This window comes from Symsagittifera roscoffensis, chromosome 4 (genome assembly GCF_963678635.1).
Source record: "Symsagittifera roscoffensis chromosome 4, txSymRosc1.1, whole genome shotgun sequence".
Taxonomy (NCBI): domain Eukaryota; kingdom Metazoa; phylum Xenacoelomorpha; order Acoela; family Convolutidae; genus Symsagittifera; species Symsagittifera roscoffensis.
This window is the reverse complement of record NC_087065.1, coordinates 59,062,280-59,080,526: the sequence shown is the minus strand read 5'-3', so window position 1 is coordinate 59,080,526 and position 18,247 is coordinate 59,062,280. Positions and strand designations below refer to the sequence as shown.

At 35.2% G+C, this 18,247-nt stretch overlaps 1 protein-coding gene across 1 annotated transcript in view; it reads right to left on the bottom strand.

Annotated features, from left to right (window-relative positions):
- LOC134843567 (protein strawberry notch homolog 1-like) overlaps positions 1 to 16,229 on the bottom strand; it is a 39,629-nt gene extending 23,400 nt beyond the window's left edge. Inside the window, exons 1-5 of the mRNA XM_063859691.1 lie at positions 16,096 to 16,229; positions 15,512 to 15,668; positions 15,355 to 15,440; positions 7,984 to 8,163; positions 7,409 to 7,726 (exon numbers count right to left, since the gene is read on the bottom strand). Coding sequence (XP_063715761.1) covers positions 7,409 to 7,726; positions 7,984 to 8,163; positions 15,355 to 15,440; positions 15,512 to 15,668; positions 16,096 to 16,167 — 813 coding nt within the window. The 5' untranslated portion in view covers positions 16,168 to 16,229. The remainder of the gene's footprint in view (positions 1 to 7,408; positions 7,727 to 7,983; positions 8,164 to 15,354; positions 15,441 to 15,511; positions 15,669 to 16,095) is intronic.
- Positions 16,230 to 18,247: the final 2,018 nt, after the last annotated feature.

Genomic DNA, 18,247 nt, shown 5'->3' with positions numbered 1-18,247 from the left:
AAATGAGTCGACGCACACTTTGCAGAGATCTATTTTGTAAAAACTCAATTTCACCCAAACCAGACGCACTCGGTGCCTATTCACGCAGTGGCTACCAAGCAACATGATGATGAAACTTGGATACAAACTTCGAAGAAAAATTATTATCCCAAAGAACGGTATTCTCAGCATTTACAGCTTGACATAAAACCAAAAATTTCAAAATAACTCAACGCCAAAAATTTCAAACTGGTTTTTCTCGGCACAGAGAAAACTTTTCTATGAAAAATTTAATCTCGCTCGAATCGCGACCGATGATTATTTATTGTACATAATTGCTAAGTTAGGCAAGCCACTTATGACGAATTAGCAGTACCATTCAATTTGAAATAAAAAGGAATTTACCAAGAAAACAACCTCAATTTATAGAGCGGACGCATTTTAGCTAGTATACGAAAAAGTTCATTAAAACATCCGACCCTGCCCAGGTCCGAACCCTCTTATTTTGTTGCGGGTCTCCTTTCCTACCTCTACGCTACAGATCCATTATACCTTGAAACTAAAGTGCAATTTGTAAAATAATAGTCGGTGTTAAAGTCCATAGCATTGGCTGTACATAATAGCTGGTTATTGATCAAAATGAGCACTTTCAAAATGAACACTTATACTTGCGACTTAGGTTGGAAAAAAAAGAAAGTTCATAGTATGTAACATAAGACACCCGAAAAGAAGACAAAGTTCCGTTTCACTTTCAATGGTCGGAAGAATAAAAAACTTGCGTATTTTGACACTAGCCTAGCTAACAGAAACGGAATAATGTCAATTAACCGCAGTAATGAAAAAAAAACTTTTTTTTTGAAAAACTTTTCGATTAAAAACATGATAAACATTAAGCTCATTAAAATTCAAGAGTCTTAGGCGATTGGCTCATCTTTCCTGAAACTAACTCAATCTTAGAAAACCAGATTAATATGTTATTCATGTTTTTACGCCACTTTTACAATTGTAATTAGAGAGCAGAACTCGCTTTCCTTTTGGTCACATAAAAATAAATAATCGAACCATTTGAGCGTAAAATTTTTGAAAACTTTTTTCGGAAAAAAAGCAAAACCACAAGACCTGAAAACTATTTTTTCCCTAATAATTGACACTGAACATAATTTTTGAACAATTGCTTGAATTAATGTTTCAACTAAAAATAAGGTGATATATTACAATAAGTGGCAGTTTCAAGATAAACATCTGGATCGCTTTTTGTTGAAGTTCTAACAGCATTTATCATTGATTTCAAAAGCCATCTTTTTTGGCAAAAAAAGTGTATAATTCGAGTTTGTGACTAAAGTTTCATCTGGCAGAGAAATGTATTTATAAAAACTATCTTAGGAGCATGTACAACTGATTGAAAAAGAAGTTAATATATTATTCATTATAGTTCTCAAATTTAATACATGCACCATACTCAAAATTACCACCTATTGTAACATATGACCAAAAATAATTCTCGTACCAATTGCGTACAATGACTCAAGACGACCATAAGTTCGAAAGTTTGTTTGTTAACTGCCTTAAATTTAATGTCTGTAACAAAAACGGTATTTAAAACTAAAACTGGAATAAGTTACCTTAAGCCCATCACTTTCACGCGTAAAATTTGCACCCTTCTTCATATTAACGTATCCTCTTTCCTTTAAAATTTCGCAAATCAAACAGTCAAATGGAAAAGCACTTTTAAACGAAAACTAGCTGAAATTTGATCCGCAAGTAATCGCTTAAGCAGCTGCCGAGAAAAATGAAATTTCAAGCAGGTAAATTTTGTACTTTTTGCTTGAAAGAACGTTAGTTTAAGCAGCATTATTTTTTTAAGATATCGCAAATAAAAATTGATTAGAAAGTTCTAAGCGCCAGCTGCTTTGAAGCGTGATCAAATCATTGATTTCATAGCAAGAAAAAGTGTCAATTTTAGCATTACGCAAAACAAACTTTGTATCTTAACTTATCAAGGTTTTTAGTACCGTGCTTCGCAGAATTGAGTCATGCGTCAAGTTAAATTCAGGAAGCTAAATTTAAATTCAATCAAGTTAAATTCGTCACGTTAAATTCAAAAAAAAACATCATATCCCGGAAGCTAAAAGGAATTGAGCAGACACAATTGGAGGCAACACTTGCAACCCATGAAAATCCACTGACAGCAACCCACCATATGGTTCTAATTTCAAATAGGTTGAAGTTTTTAAAATCCAGTTTTTTAAAAAAAAAACAAAAAAAACATCATATTTCGGAAGCCAAAAGGAATTGAGCAATCAAATTTGGAGGCAAAATTTGCAAACTGAAAATCGCTGAGAGCACTCCACCATAATATAGTTAATTTCAAACATGAAAAACATATCTAGGAAGCTAAAAAAAGACTTGAACAAACATATATGGAGGTAAGATTTGCAACCTCTGAATGTACCTTGTCATCACTCTACCAGAGTTGCTAACTTCGAATTTAGAAAAAATTTTATACATCTAAATTTTTTTGATAAATTTTCCAAAAATCATATAAATTGTCATATCTCGGAAGCTAGAGGGATTTGAAGAGACATACTTGGAGGCAACATTTGACACCCTTAAAAGTACTCTGACAGCATCCTAACATACGGTTGCTAGTCTCAAATTTGTGAAGTTTTCTAAATCTCAATATTTTGAAAACTTTTCAAAAAATTATAAACAACGTCATGGCTCGAAAGCTGAAAGGATTTGAGCATTCATAATTGGAGAAAACATTTGGTGCCCCTTAATGTACCCTAATAGCACTCAACTATACGTTTGAGAATTTCAAAAATTAATGGTAGTCATTCAAATCTCTTAATTGAAAACGTTTCTCAAAACTTCAAGATAAACTGTCTAGACATTTGGCCTTGAACTAAACAAAGATCCTAAGCTGATACTTATCGAGATTTTGGATTGAAAAAAAAAACTTCTAGAATTTTTATGATTTTCACCTGGACATTGTCCCCAATGCCTTTTCTAACCATTGTCCTCTTATGAAAATTGCTTAAACATAGCGTCCATAGAGTATTTGTCGCTGCGTTTAAATAATACTTAGATGGATAATCGAGAGCACGAATTTGCTTTGGTCATCGACTTGAGAAACATAACTTGATCTTTTGGTATCTTTTTAGTGACACTTTTTCGATTGATAAAATTAGCTCAATTTGAGAGCTGTATCAGTAGGAAGCTTTTTCTCAACTGGAAAATCTGAAACCTTTTTCGCGCCATTACCAACTTCGTTACGCGAGAGCGCAAACGTTAGCAGGTTAATTGAAATCAATTAAAAAGATCACAATTCAAACCGCAAAAGATCAAATTCGGTGTGAGTAAACTTGAAGACTATTTTTCCTGAAAAAAAAATATATCTCTTTAACTTGAATAATGTCTTCATAGCGTCTATTGACACCACATAAAAACTCATTCAAACTAAGCGCTCAAAGCTGAAGGGTACATATTTGATATGTACTGATGCGAAGGTTAAGACTTTTTTGAGAAAAACCTCAGAAACGTGCAAATATTTTCCGCAGCGACTCAATAGATAATCATAGCCAAACAGACATATAAGAAACAGTCAAAGAACGCAAGTATGCAGGAAAAAGCTGCCTTGTTCTGAAAAAAACGTTAAGAAAAAAAAGATGGTCGTTAAGCTCTTCGAATTTATACAACAATTCATGGTTGACACTTTTTTTGAAAAACACAATTTGAGAAAAATGGATCAATAGGTTTTTTATTCAGCAGGAAACACTGAAAAGAAAATTCAATTTTGGAAACTGCAAGTCCTTGACACAAAAATTAGTTCAAAAGTGAACAATTATTAAGTTAGAAGCCCAAAACTATAGAAAAAAAAAACAAATTAAAGAACTTAAAAACATCGAAATTTGTGCTTTCATTTAAAAACTAGCGAAAAGCACTGAAAACCATTTTATTGAAAAAGACAAAACTGAACGTTTTGATGTCTTTCAGAGCTGTTTCGACGGCCTTTATAGTCATGCTTAGAAAGGAGATTCCATGACAACTGCAGTTTCAAACGCCAACAGCCTCAGAAATCTATCTCTTCTTGATTATGGTTCAGACTTTGTTTTAAAAAATTATAATGTAAGCTAGCCACTCAACTCAAACTTTGCGATTTTTTCCGTTAACTCTTATTGGAGAGCAGCTAAACATTTCGCTACAAACCTTTTCAATGTTAATGTAAAAAACCATGAATAACTCGGCCCTCTTTTTTCATTATCACTTAAAGATCGAGGTCGAACTCAAAAGAAACACTGATATTAAGTTAGAGGTCAAAAGTGAGAGATAAAATATAGCCAGCAGACAGTTTGAAGAGAAGAAGGCAAGTAAACAGAAAAAACACTGACTTAATTTTTGAAAGAACTTCATGTTTCGAATTTCAAGATTAAAAGTATATGCCTCTATGGATTCAAGTACAATTTATGATTGAAAATTTTTTTTGATAAAACTTAGCTTAATTTCAGAATACTGGATCAATAGCTGAAAAATAAAATCCACTTTCGAAATAAGAAGTCAATCACGTTTTTCATGACGTTTACTTTTGTGCTGATCAATAGCGGAGCTTGCCATCCTTTTAACAAAGAAAATGAACTTAAGAAAAAGAAACCCAAAAGTCAAAACGCTAAAAAACAAACTTGACCCTGAACAAATTTTACGACTTTTTCAAAAAAAAATCAGCACGACTTATAAAAGAAGTTAAAAACACTGAAAGTTGTCATTTCATTAAAAACTAGCAAAAAATACTGCAACTCGTCATTTTATTGAAACATTTCAGAACTGAACATTTTTATGTCTTTCATAGCTGTTTCGGCAACTTTCTTATTCAAACTTTGAATTGAGATTCCATGACAATTGGAGTTTCAAGCGCCAACAGCCTCAGAAATCTAATTTCCGAAACCTCTTGTTGATTGTGGTTCAAATTTCGTTTTAAAAGTTATCCTAAAAACCAGATATTCAAATTTCAGGATTTTTTCGATTAATTGTTTTCGGAGAGCAAATGAGCAGTTCACTAAAAAAGCGCATTTTAAGCTGACTATAGAAACTATGAAGATATTATCCCTCTTCCATTTTCACTTCGAGGATTGTGGTCGAGCTCAAAGTGAACACTACTTTTAAGTAAGAAGTCAAAAGTGAAAGAAGTATAACTTAAGACAGTAAGGCAGTTGGATACGAATCAAAGAACGCAAGTAAAAGGCACTTTTCTGATAAAAGTAACCCAATCTAAGAAAACTGGATCAATTGGTAATTTCTATATTCCGCTGGGAAATCTGAACTCTAGAAGTCGATAACGTTTTTCCTGATCTCAACTTTTTGCTGTTGGATAGTGGAGCGAGCTTGCCTTCCTTTGAACAAAAGAAACGTAGTGAACTTAAAAAGAAATAAAAAACATCGCTAACAAATACATTTGAGCATTAAAAAAATATCACGAAGTATAAAAGAGTCTGAGCTACGTTCATCGAACCTTGAAAGTAAAAATCCTATCTCATACCTTTCCATAAAACCTGTTTTTATTAAACACAAACTTGAAAACATTAGAACAATAGCAAAAAATTGCTGAAATTCATCATTTCATTGAAAACTTCGTGACATTAAACGTTTTGATGTCTTACAGAGCTAACTCGACAGCTTTCATAACCATGCTTTGAAATATGATTCCATATTAACTAAAACTTAAAACGCCAACAACCTCAGACATCTGAATTTCTCAAAGTTTTTTGATCTTGGGTTGATTTGCTTTATAAAACTATACTGTAAACTAGACATCCAAAATTAGCCTTTTCATTCTTTTTTCGGATAACAACTAGGTTAATTTACAAAAAACGTCTTTTTATTATGTTTACCGAAAACAAGAACAACTTATACTTCTCTTTCTTTATTTTCACTCAGAGGATCGAGATCGACGATAAACACAGTAATTAAAATAGAAATAAAAAAGTGAATTATAGTCATACATGTGAATAAAGGCCAGCTGCAAAATATTTAAAAAACGCAAGTAAACAAAAAAACTGCCTTTTTTTTGGAAAACTTCAAGTTTCAATTTTCAAACAAAAAATATGTGCTCATAAAGCTCATTGAATTCCATGAGCAATTTAGGATTGTAACTTTTAAAAATAAAACTGACTTAATTTGATAAAACTGGGTCAATAGGTAATTTTTTATTCTGCTAGAATCTGAAAAAATAATACAAAAATAACAACTTTCAAAAATAGAAATCGATAACGTTTTTCCTGATCTTAAACTCTTTGTGTCCGATAGTGGAGCTTGCCTTCCTTTTAATGACGGACATTAAATGAACTTGAAAAAACAATCAAAAACCCCAAAACTAATGTTAATTTTGGTTTGGTCCAATTTCGTTTTAACAAAATGATACTGTAAAGTAGCCATCCAAATTTCGCGTTTCTCTCCAGCATTTTTTTTTCGGAGAGCAACAAAAACAATTCACTAAAAAAGGCCTTTTTAAAATGAATATAGAAATCATGGACAAATTAACCCTCTTTTTCCAGTTTCACTTGAAGGATTGAGGTCGAAGAAAGAACATTTCTATTAAGTTAGAAGTCAAAAAGCATAGAAGTGAAATATAGCCAACAGACATTTCGAAAAAAGTCAAAGAACGCAAGAAAATGGAACTTTTTTGATAAAAAACTAACCCAATTTGGAAAAACTGGATAAATTGTTAATTTTCTTTAATCCGCTGGCAAATCTGAAAAATACAATCAATTTTTGAAACTAGAAACCGATCAAGTTTATCCTGAGTTTTGCACTTTTGCAGTTAAACAGTAGAGTTTGCCTTCCTTTTGACAAAAGAAACAAACTGAACATAAAAAGAAATGAAAACTCAAACCGCGACAAAGTAAATATGAGCCTGAACAAATTTAAATTTTTCCTGCGACCTTTACAAGAGTCTGAACTAGGTTCATCAAAGACAAACATCAAAGACAAAAATGAAAAATCAAACTTGAAGCTTCTTTAACATTTTTCCTGAAAACAAAAAAAGCATCAAGACCTTCATAAGAGCCTTCACTACATTCATTGACTCAATAACCAAAAAAAAAACAATAACCAAAAAAGTCAAAATAAAGCATCACTTGGTCATTGCGCATAAACATAGCATAACTACTTCTGGATCTAGTTTTTTATAGGCTCATTATAATAGGTTTTATTAAGCGTGACTGCATAATACAGCTCTCATAGGGTCAAAAACCGAATCGAACCAAGCCGCTTGTTTTATCACTATATACTGCAGTTAAAAATAAATGTTTGATTCATTTTTGAAAGCAAAACCAATCCACTGCAAAAACAACCGTGACCTCGAATTATCTTTACCCCTCACAAATTCAGCGAAGCGAAACAAGAGTTGGAGTTAACACTGTAAAGTGAAGATAACCTCATTCGAAAAAGCCATATAGTTTGAATTCGGGTGTTGGTTGTTCATATTTGACATCGCAATTGGTGACGGCGTCGATGCTAGAGGCGAAGGAAGTGATGATGTGAAGCTGTTTCCATTCATGACTGCTGCTGGATATGGTTGCGAGGGATGGTGGGTCCCAATCTGTTGCTGTGTCTGCATCATGAGTGGAGACACTCGCTGTTGCATGAAGGCTGAAGGACCTTCTTCACCCGTGAAATGTGGTGACATTGCCATCGGCAGTGAATTTTGATGGGAAATCATGGCACCATTCATCATCGGGGGGCTCCCAATATTCTGAACCCAAACACTTTGTTTATTAAGCGAGTTTTTATAAACACGCAATTTTAATCACTTCAAGATTTCTGCGATATACTTTGATATCTAATTCTTTCTGAGAACTTTGGTGCATTAGATCATGGGTCTCTTGGAACTACAACAACCAAATATCTTCAAAAATTCAAGCGAATTGTCTTTCTACGTAATGATTGTTCTGATCAGGGAGCACTTATCCATGCGCCAATTGTGTTCATAAGCCAATAAAATAAATTTACCTTCGAGGGTAAAATCCCCGGTCTGTTTTGATTCATCCAGTTCAAATTATTTATTTGGTTTTGATATTGCTGCTGTTGATGGAGTTGTTGTTGGGTACTGGGCATCATCATTCCCGGGTTATATCCATTGGAGATTTGTGGGTTGTACTGCACAGTTGATAAATTTACGAGCCCATTATTCTAAATACCCAAAATAAAAACCAATTAGCGAGGACACATTACATTTGCTATGCAGATCTTACACAGTGGCGAAGCGAAGCTTTGCATCACTTGCGATACAACGTAAGCGCGGCATTGCAAGTTAGCCAAAAGAAAATGAGATGACGGAAAAACTTCATAGAGAAAAAACACAGAATAAACAGCATTACATGAGCTTTGAATTTTTACAGAGTGGCCACTAAGCCGACAAAACGGGGATCGACTCTCATTGAGTCGAAACAAAATTCCGTACAAAACTTTGCTAAAAAAAAGCAATTAAACTTCAAATTTTGATTTTTACAAGAGAAACAACCAAAAATTAGATTTTAAAACAAAATCAACCAAGCTCTGTCCTTCAAACGACACAAAATAAGTCTACTAAGCCAAGAAATTATACGACAGAACAATTGAACAAAAGCTTTAAAACACAGCCAATCGAAAATTGGAAAAGGGTACTGAACGCAAGTAAACATCTAAAAAACTAGATGCCCTTTAAGCTCTTTGAATTTCTGGAAAAAGTTACGATTGGCGCTTTTTTGATAACATGAACCCAACTAGAGAAAACTGGATCAATAGTTTAAGTTAATATTCGTCTGGAAATCAAAAATTAAATTTCACTTTCGAAACTAGAAATCGTTCACGTTTTTTGCGCCATTTCCACGTTCGTATTTGGAGAGTGCTATTTACGTCACTTTCAGCAGATGCATTTCAATTGAACTCAAAAAGTGCATATGTACCTAAGTGCATTCATAAATGCATCAATATGTATGAATGCACATCTGCAGTTATTAGAGACATATAGGACTTTTCCTGAAAAAAAAACCAAAAAAAATCAGCAAGACCTATATAAGAGTCTTCACTACGTTTAAAACTCTTTAAAAAGACTGAAGATACAAATTCAGCAGACAAACAAACAAAAGCTGACAATTCAGTTTTTCCCAAAGTATTTAAACAAAGTATGTACGATAATACCGGGACTCGAATCTCAGGCCATATGGTGCAAACCACGAACTCTTTACCTCCAGACAAAATTGCAGGAGACTGGAAGTTGTTGAGGTTCACTGAAAACGTAACTTCTCAAAGACTACTAAAAGAAATTGTTTTAAGATTTTAGAATTTAGTGTTTACAGAAATTAGCGAACCGTAAGAAGTCATTGATAAACATGCCAACAATTCATCTATTTTCCAAGATCTAACAAAAACATGCCTCGGAAAGTATCTGTTAAAATTACGAATTGTTACTTAGGACCAACTATATAATCTACTGCATTTGCAAGGAGTGGTAAAGGAAAAGAAATGTGGAGAAAATATATTTTAACAGGAGGCTTGCCAAGATTATTTCGAAAGCTGATTAGTGTTAGTTAATGGTAAAATGCAAATTGGTGAGCTCGGATAAAAATACACGCGTAATCGTTACGCGTATTTTTAAGAAAGACAAAAAAAGGTTGCAGAAAATCGTCCCTTGTCGTCGTTAGCTCAGAGCCCATGGTATCAGTTCCTTGGGAACCCGGTCGAAAGCTTTTTCGAGATCAACAATTATGAAATGCAGGGGTTTTCTTTTCCGCAAATAGTTCCTTCACTTGCCCATTGAGAAAAACTGCATCGGTACGTGGTCTACCGGCGATAAAGCCAAATTGTATGCCGTATATTTTTAACGTTTCAGACGTTTTTCTTGAACTGTTTCAAAAAATTCTGATGCAAGTTCCAGTAATCAGATGGCTCTGTAGGATCTACATTTTAACGCATTGCCTTTCCCTTCGTAATATGTAAGTTTCACTCTCGCTCAAATTGAAAGCTATTGGACCAGAGTCCTAGACTTCCTTGAGGACTTCATAAAGTCCAGCAAGTCGACCACATTCCCCTGCAAATTTTATAATGACTGAAAAACTTGTTGGTCATGGGCTTTTATTTTTTGATTTCTCTGAATGCTAGTGCTACCTCCTGGATATTAATATCCTCCCAGGGGACAGCCTGTCTAGCATTTCAAACAGACGCGTCTCAACTGAAAGATTTAGGTAGCTTTGCTACTGCGAGAGAACATTTTGAGTCAATTCTCCGATTTAGAGAGATCTTGAAACCATTTCTGGCTTGAATCTTCTTTAGTTTCCGCAACTAGATGTTTCACGACTGTGTTATATCTCCAATATATAACCCAGTCTTCATCATTTCCAGACCTCTGTCAATTTTTGAAAAAAAATCTTTTTTTTTTGTTCCACCATGTTTTTTTCTCGCTCGTTTCCGGCTGTTTGGCCACATACATTTTTCTTTTCTTCAAGAAGAATAGATTTCAAATTTCCCATTTTGCATTTTTTCAATTTTTCTCTAGCTTTTTCTTTTGGCTTCCTTGTAGTTGATTTGGCTTTCCTTTTCATCAAAATCTGAGAATTTGACTTAACATGGTATATGTGAACTTCAAGAAAGAAATCACACAGAACAAGTCAGTGTTGATTGCCACATTCTTCACCCTTGATAACTTTCAAGTTTTTGACACAGCTTCTTGCCGACGATGTCAGAATGAAATCAATCTAGGTACAATTGTCTCCTTTCTGAAATGTACAATAAAATAATCGCAACGTTCCTTTAAGAGTGTTTAGGACGGCAGAAATTGAGTCGTCTCTGACCTTCAGAGTTTAGAGTCCCAAAGCAGATTGGGCCACCTTCGCATTCAAATTCCGGGCGCCACAGTCCAATATGTCCATTCAAGTCACGACACAGGAAAGTATATTCATGATCAGATAGTGATCATAGGATTTTCTAGCGTGTTGTAAAGATCATCGTTTTCCGAATCCTCTCTTTCAACTTGTAGGGCTATATAAATGCAACAATACACATAGAATGCCATAAAACAAATTTTAGGCGCATAACACGCTCATTTACTCTAACAACTTCCAATACAATTTCAAAAAACGACAATTGCTGACTACTGCAACACTATTTGTGCTTTCTGACGTTCCCTGCCAGAAATACTTACATATTTAGTCACCATCTCGAAAACTTACTCTGCCGCTTCCTTTGGAATGAGTTTCTTAAAGACAGCGCACCGATATCTTCTTCTTTCTAGAATTTCCCCTATTTCACAGCATTTTCCTTCTAATGTGCCAAGGTTCCATGAAAATAATCGAAACAATAGCAGATTTCTACCACGCAGGTTTCTTGCCATGTAGGTTTCTTCGTCTTATACATATTAGTATAAGTCATATTAGTACTTGAAACTGAGATTCTAAGGACCCCTCTCCATTTAAGGGGCGCATGGGACTGTGGGCCATTGCTTGTTTGACTTTCCATAAGTTGTTTCGAGCGGTGCCCATTACAGAGCATTTTCAGATCGTAGTCCTTATAGACCAACTGCCCTTCCTGACGTCCATTCTCTTCTTTTCCCGAGCTTGGGACCGGCATTTCTGTTTTTAAAACCGGGCTGGGGACCCGCAGCTCCGTCTTAACCAGACAGTCCTCAAGAAAATAGCCATGAAACTGATTTGGATTTAACCTTTGTTTAATTGGCATCTAAGCCGTTCAACATAGTGCTGAATTAAATTATCCTGCCTGACAAAACGAATTAAATTTCAATTTCTTGTTTGAAAGGAATTGACATTAGACAAAAAAAGATGGAGCAAACGTCTATGATGTTAATATGATGCAATATGTTATTATGATGTAATCTAATTTGCGAAAACCGGGCCCAAAAACTATCCCTTAACAATGACTCACTTTTGGCACTATTTACTCAAACAAGAATCATATTAAAACCAATGGGTAATTATTGAACAAATTTAAATCAAAGTGAGCCTCATAGGAAGATCAATAAATTTTAAGCGAAGGATTATCTGCAAAACTTGCATGGCAAAAGTATTTTCGGTTGTTAACAAAAAAATATTTGCTAACAAGAGATTTAGGATATCACACCCCTGTTGAACTTTGCTGGTCTAATGAGAGCCTAACTTTGACATAATTCTTGGCAACTTTTACTCTCATCTCTTTTGTCTTATTTCAACTTTAAAAAAATATGTTATGTTTCCATTTTTATGCTTTTGGTCTGGATAATTCAAATCAGCACTGTAGAACTTAATGCAATCAAGTCAAAACAAATTCCAATTAAAATTTGTGTTTAAACATCACTGTACCATTGAGCAAGCATTTGAAAAAATTAATGAAGAGGTGCTAAAATTATGAAACGCAAAAAAATGGCAAAAAAATTAACCAGGACGGAAAACGTGTAAAAAAAAATATGCCACTAGTGTTCAGGTGTGAAAAATACTACTTCGATTCTCATTTAATTTCAAGCTTTAAAATATTTCATTATTAGGCCCAATTTGATCACTCGTTAACATAGTATTGGCTCATAGAAGCTCATTTGACAATTTCAAATCAGGGAAATGGATCATTTGCGCACCCAACTATCTGCACCATTACAGGAATATATAAAAATTGTAGAAAAAATGTTCTAATCACCGGAAAATGTGTGCTGAGGCCACTCGGCCGACAAAAAAAAACAGAAAAGACAAACAAGAAGTCAGCAACTACTTTTCAAAGCCGATAGCTTTCACTCTGTTAAAAAAAAACAAATCCCAGACGGATTCAAACTCAGGCGATTCGTGGAGCCAGGCATGGACATTGCCTCCAGGCCAAAGTTAACGAGTGAACCGCTGAATTTTAATGTGTTATTAATCAAGCCAATAAAGGAATCAGTGATTCTGCTAGACAATTTAACTAGAAAAAACTAATTTCCGATTCGATACCGCTTGCTAATCGCAAGCATTATTATCGCAAGGGTAAAAATGTTTGAGAAAAACCATAAAATGGCCAGCATAATGTTGACATTAAATCTTTCATTACTGGAAAGTTTGATACATCGTTAGTCAGCATTTCGAAACGCATTCAAAATTTCGCAAACTTTCAGAATATCAGATTTTCTAAATTAATTAAACTCATACCGAAAAGTTGCTACTTTTGTAAAGGAAACGTCATTTCAGATAGCAAAACTTAACTCAGAGACAAAGCGGATCTTCGCATCACTTGCACTACAAGGCAAGTATAGCATTGCAAGCTAGAGAAAAAACAGAGGCAAAGGTGAGCTTCTCACCAGTTGCAATAAGTAAAAAAAAAATAGAATGGAAGCTAGCGGAAAACAAATATGACAAAAGCCACTGATCCGAAAGATTGCCTCCGAGCTGGCTGATTTTGAAGAAAAATACTGAGAAACGTTAATGCCGATAAAAAGTAAGTATTGAAAACCAAGATTAATCAAATGGTTACTGACTAGACAACACTTGGGTAGACGACAAATGACCCAAAAAATTGCAGTAAAAACTGTTTCCTCATTTCCTCGTTATATAAACAAGGCATCTCTACCTGAAAACATAATTTCCTTGAATATACGCAGACCTTGAATATACGCGATTGGGCCAACACGATTGGACCAAAGACGATATACGCAGAAAAACAGACTTCGCTAAAAAAACAGACTGAAACAGATCAGTCTGTTTAAACAGACTAAGTGGTCACCCTGATTAAGCCGCAAACTAAAAATGCAATAAAAAATTAAGGTCAGAAATTAAGCGATTAAGTTTTCAGCACAGATGCGAAGCTGCGCTTCGCAAGCACTTGCGAGAACACACCAAAAAGCAGCTCTATCAATTGAAATTTAAAAAATATATATAAATATGCCTCAAATTAGCAAAACCTCCGCTACGTTTAGGATTCGAATCTGCCGCCTACTGCAAACAAGAGATTTTGAGTCTCACGCATTATCCCTTCAGCCACTCAAGCTCAACAACCGACAAATAATAGCCACAAAAAAGCAGCTACATATGCTAATAAATTGCCAATGCCACTCAGCAAAAGTGGCACCAAATACATATAGACTCAATTTTGCAAGTAATAATTTGGAATATAAACTGAAGTCATTCATACTAACTTTGCATGTAACAAATCGCAAAGCATAAATCCACATTATGTATAAATTATGTATTTCAAAAAACTGCTAGATATATTGAGTTAGAAAATTTCTTAAACCGAGTTTTTATTATTGTTGTATGAAACAAATAGTTTTTTCGGTTCATTTCATGAATTCAAAATGCATCAACTGTATTAATTTATTACTATTCGAATATCAAAGCACATGCTATCAAAAAGCTGTAAAGGTGCCCCAAAAGTGGCACCAATATTTGCGACTAAGGTTCGTACTAAAACACTAGCTTCGCAAATGTGAACAACTTTTACAAAATACATCAACACGGAAAAGTAGGTACAAAATTGCCAGGACTCCAAATCCAGACCATAGTGTGCAAATGCAGTTCTTTTATCCCTTAGACTATGACGGATGGAGTCTGGAAATTGTTAAGGTTTACTAATAAAGCAACAGGTTTGTAAGAAAATTTGTTTACGGGGAAAAGTCTAGTTCCCAAGACACTTGCTCGAACAAAAGTAAGAAAAAGGAACTAGATATGCTATTGTGGCAGAATAAGCACATCTAATCTCCTCAATCTCGAGCAGAACTTGCCTTTGTAGTCAAATTTGCAACAAAAAAAATCATTTTTTTTTGACAAATTGAAACAATACGTTAAACCATCAACTTGAATCGATTTCAAATAAAATTCTTAAACCCAAAAACATTAACTAATTAAGGCTAAAACTAGTTAAAGCTAAAACTCACGCACTTTTAGAGCAAACAAAAAATCAGAAACCATGCATCCGAGAAAAAAATTTACTTGCAAATAAAACTCTAGCAAAAAAACTCAACAAAGTTCTATTTCTAAGAAAAAAATGTGGCGTCTATAAAAACCAGAAAACCATGAACTATATTTACCATCATAAAAATGATGAAAAAAGTATCACAGAATTAATTACCAGGCAAGTAAGCCGACAAAAATGGGTCAAAATCAATACAGCTGACAAAAAAAATCAACTTACATCAAAAATATTTTTCAGCTGTAAAACAATTATCACTTTAGACGTTAAAGCCAGCTTTTGAATTGCTACTAGACGTTCATCTTGAAAGGAAATAGAGATACATTTGGAGATGACCAAATTTCAGTCGTCATGTGGACAAAGTTGTTTACGGGGAAAAAACTAGTACTCGATTGTAATACCCTTGCTTATCGCAATGGTAATAATGTTATGAATAGGATTAATAAATATTTGTTTTGAATTGAGATACGAAATGTAATAGCTAACCATGTAATCCAGGCCATTTGAGTACATTGAAGTTTCTCTCATAGGCGTTGTTCCATGGACAAATGGAGATGTTTCAGAAGGGAAACCTATAAAGCAATAATAAATAATAACCAAAGAAAACCGCTTGAGCCAAAAACCGGAAGAAACTTGTTCATGCCCAATCTGCTCTGTGAATAATTGTTTTGAGTTCCTCCCATGAGGTCGTCAAAGTCAGGAAGTTCATCTGTTTTCATCAAGCCACCACCACCTTGATACGCCTTTGTTGCAAGTTCCCTAGATCCATTCAATCCATTACTGATACCGTTCGATACATCCTGAAGCACAACATTTTATCACTTGGCAAGTAATGGTTAATTTGCAATGAGCGCAAAAGTTTCCGAACACAAGACGCATTTCGAAGCAGGAACAATTTTTACTACAAAGAGAAAACAGCGATGAAGAGAGAACTGGAAAAGGAAAGGAAAGTAGTTTTAGATTCTTTGAAGCAGCTGAAATCACGACTAAAATTACTGCATTAAAATGTCGCACTGAACCATGAAGGAGATTTCTCAAGGTACTTGAATTTGCTTGGTAAAAAAAAACTCAATAATAAGTTTTACTATTCGGTCAGTCAGTCTTCATAACAAGAGAAGTATCTACATTTTTTATTCATCAAGCAATCTACAAGCATTAAGATTGCGGGACATTCAGATCAAATACCTAAATACCGAGTATTCTTTACTATCAATTGTTAATACTCACATAAACTTCAGCTTCAAGGTCGATCCCACTGGCACTTAAAGCAGCGCCAATCAAATCAAAGCCTTCATCCATTCCAACGCATTCTGTAATATTTTATTATTTCGGACATAACTTTGCTTTTAATCTAAAGTCTAAACACGGGAAGAATAACGAAAGACAAAGCTTTTTTACGGCAAAATTTGCCCAGTAGCTTTTTGTTACTTTGACGGAATATTTTCAATAACAGTCGTTAAATTAACTCATATATGAAGCTAAGAAGGATATGCCAGAGACACTATTTCCCGAGCCTCTGGCTCACGGTACCAGAGACACTATTTCCCGTGCTTTTCTAACTCAATCAATCGGAGCCATTTCGTGGTTCTCAGACTTGGATCTTTTAGAATTTTTCAGCTGTTTTTTATCTTTTCCTCAGGAGCGCGAAGTGTGCCAGTCGGTCATATCTGGAAGTTTGACCTTGAGGGACACGAATATACGTGATTTTGGAGTGAAGTTTTATTTTTCAAAATTTCGAATGGAGCCTGTCATGCTCAGTTTTCTCGCAACAACTGAAAACACAAAATGAAAAATCAGAACGACCGAATTTACAATTGCGGGAAAATACTTAAGAAAACAGCAGGAAATTGCTATTCGCAATTTCCAGATACAAAATAAGACACGAGTAGAGCCGTCTTATCCTGAAATAGGAGGCGAGATAATCACGAGAGAAGAGTGCAATTATTCGAACTGAACCAGAGTGAACCTTCAACGGAAAGGTGGACAGCTGGAGTGTCCCAATGGTTCAGACTAAAACTTCAATTCTAGAGTCTAAACTTATTTCCTTTGTTAAAACTGACTAGTATTGAACTTATCAAGTTATCTTATTTAATTCTCGAGTTGCTCATCAATTTAATTACTCCTTATACTCGAGTGCGTCGACATGTGAGTTCCAAATTTACTTTTCTCGAGTGTGTTTTATGATTGTTATGTTGAGATAAGGCGAGTTTTAGGTTGATCCATCTGAAATGGATCAAAGTTCCACTGTCCAATAAAAAGTAACTTAACGGATTGTTCCGACCCTGTTTTTAACGGCGTTCGTGTATTTTGGGTATCTCGAGACCTAAGTATGGGGACGTTCTTATTTTCTAGAGTGGGGGGATATTTTGTTAGTAGCCTTTAGGCTGTAACGGGTTCTAGTCTCATGTCGCAAGCGAACCGAATTGGCTCCGAACGTTCTTGAGGTAGAAAAACACAAGAGATAGTGTCCCTGACTCTTGAGCCAATGGTTATAGGGCCTATTTTTCTTAAACCTCATATGTGACCGAAGTAGGCGACTGTTACATAGTGTTTTTATGGCGCTCCTGGGTGTTTTTACGACATCATGACTACGGAGTCGAACCCACTTGACACAGCTCCGGGCTGCATGCCCATTCTAGAGTACCGGTGGTACGGTTCAGCGGGAACGTGTAAACCTTCCGGTTGTACCGTGATAGCTTTTTAAGAAAACTTGAGAAAACTTCCTGGTACGCTCTCCGAACGAGGCCTAGCTAACCGAGTAAGGGGGGTAACTAGGGGGACAAAAACACGAGCAAAAAGACAAAAAGCGAAACAAAAACAAGAAAAAAGTATAGAAAAAGGAACAAAAACCATAAAACAAAAAAGACAGTGACTTTGATACCAGATCATTTGGATCAAACCTTTATATTAATTAAAAAGTATACCCATACTGTTTTATAAGACCGATCGTTTCGATCAATCTAGCAATCTAAACCAGTGACTTCAATAAGGTGCCCGAGTGGGGGGCGTTGTTAAGGGTTTTCAGATAGATTGCAACCTAGCCAGACCACTAGGAGACTTAACTGGAAAGGGTAACCAGTCGAGTGGGAAATTAGTTCACAAGGACTGAACCGGACCACTAGGAGACTTGACTGGAAGAGGTGACCAGCCGAGTGGGAAAGTGGTTCAAAGGGACTGAGCTGAACCGCTAGGAAACTTGACTGGAAGAGGTGACCAGCCAAGTGGGAAGGTGGTTCTGCTGTCAAGTGCAGTGCACGTCAACGGAGACAACCAGCACGGAATCACTACAAGAGGACGCACAGGGGTGTTCTCAAGTTGGGCAAACGGGTATCGTTAAAATCCACATTACATTATAGGAGATAAGTGTAAAATTGGATAA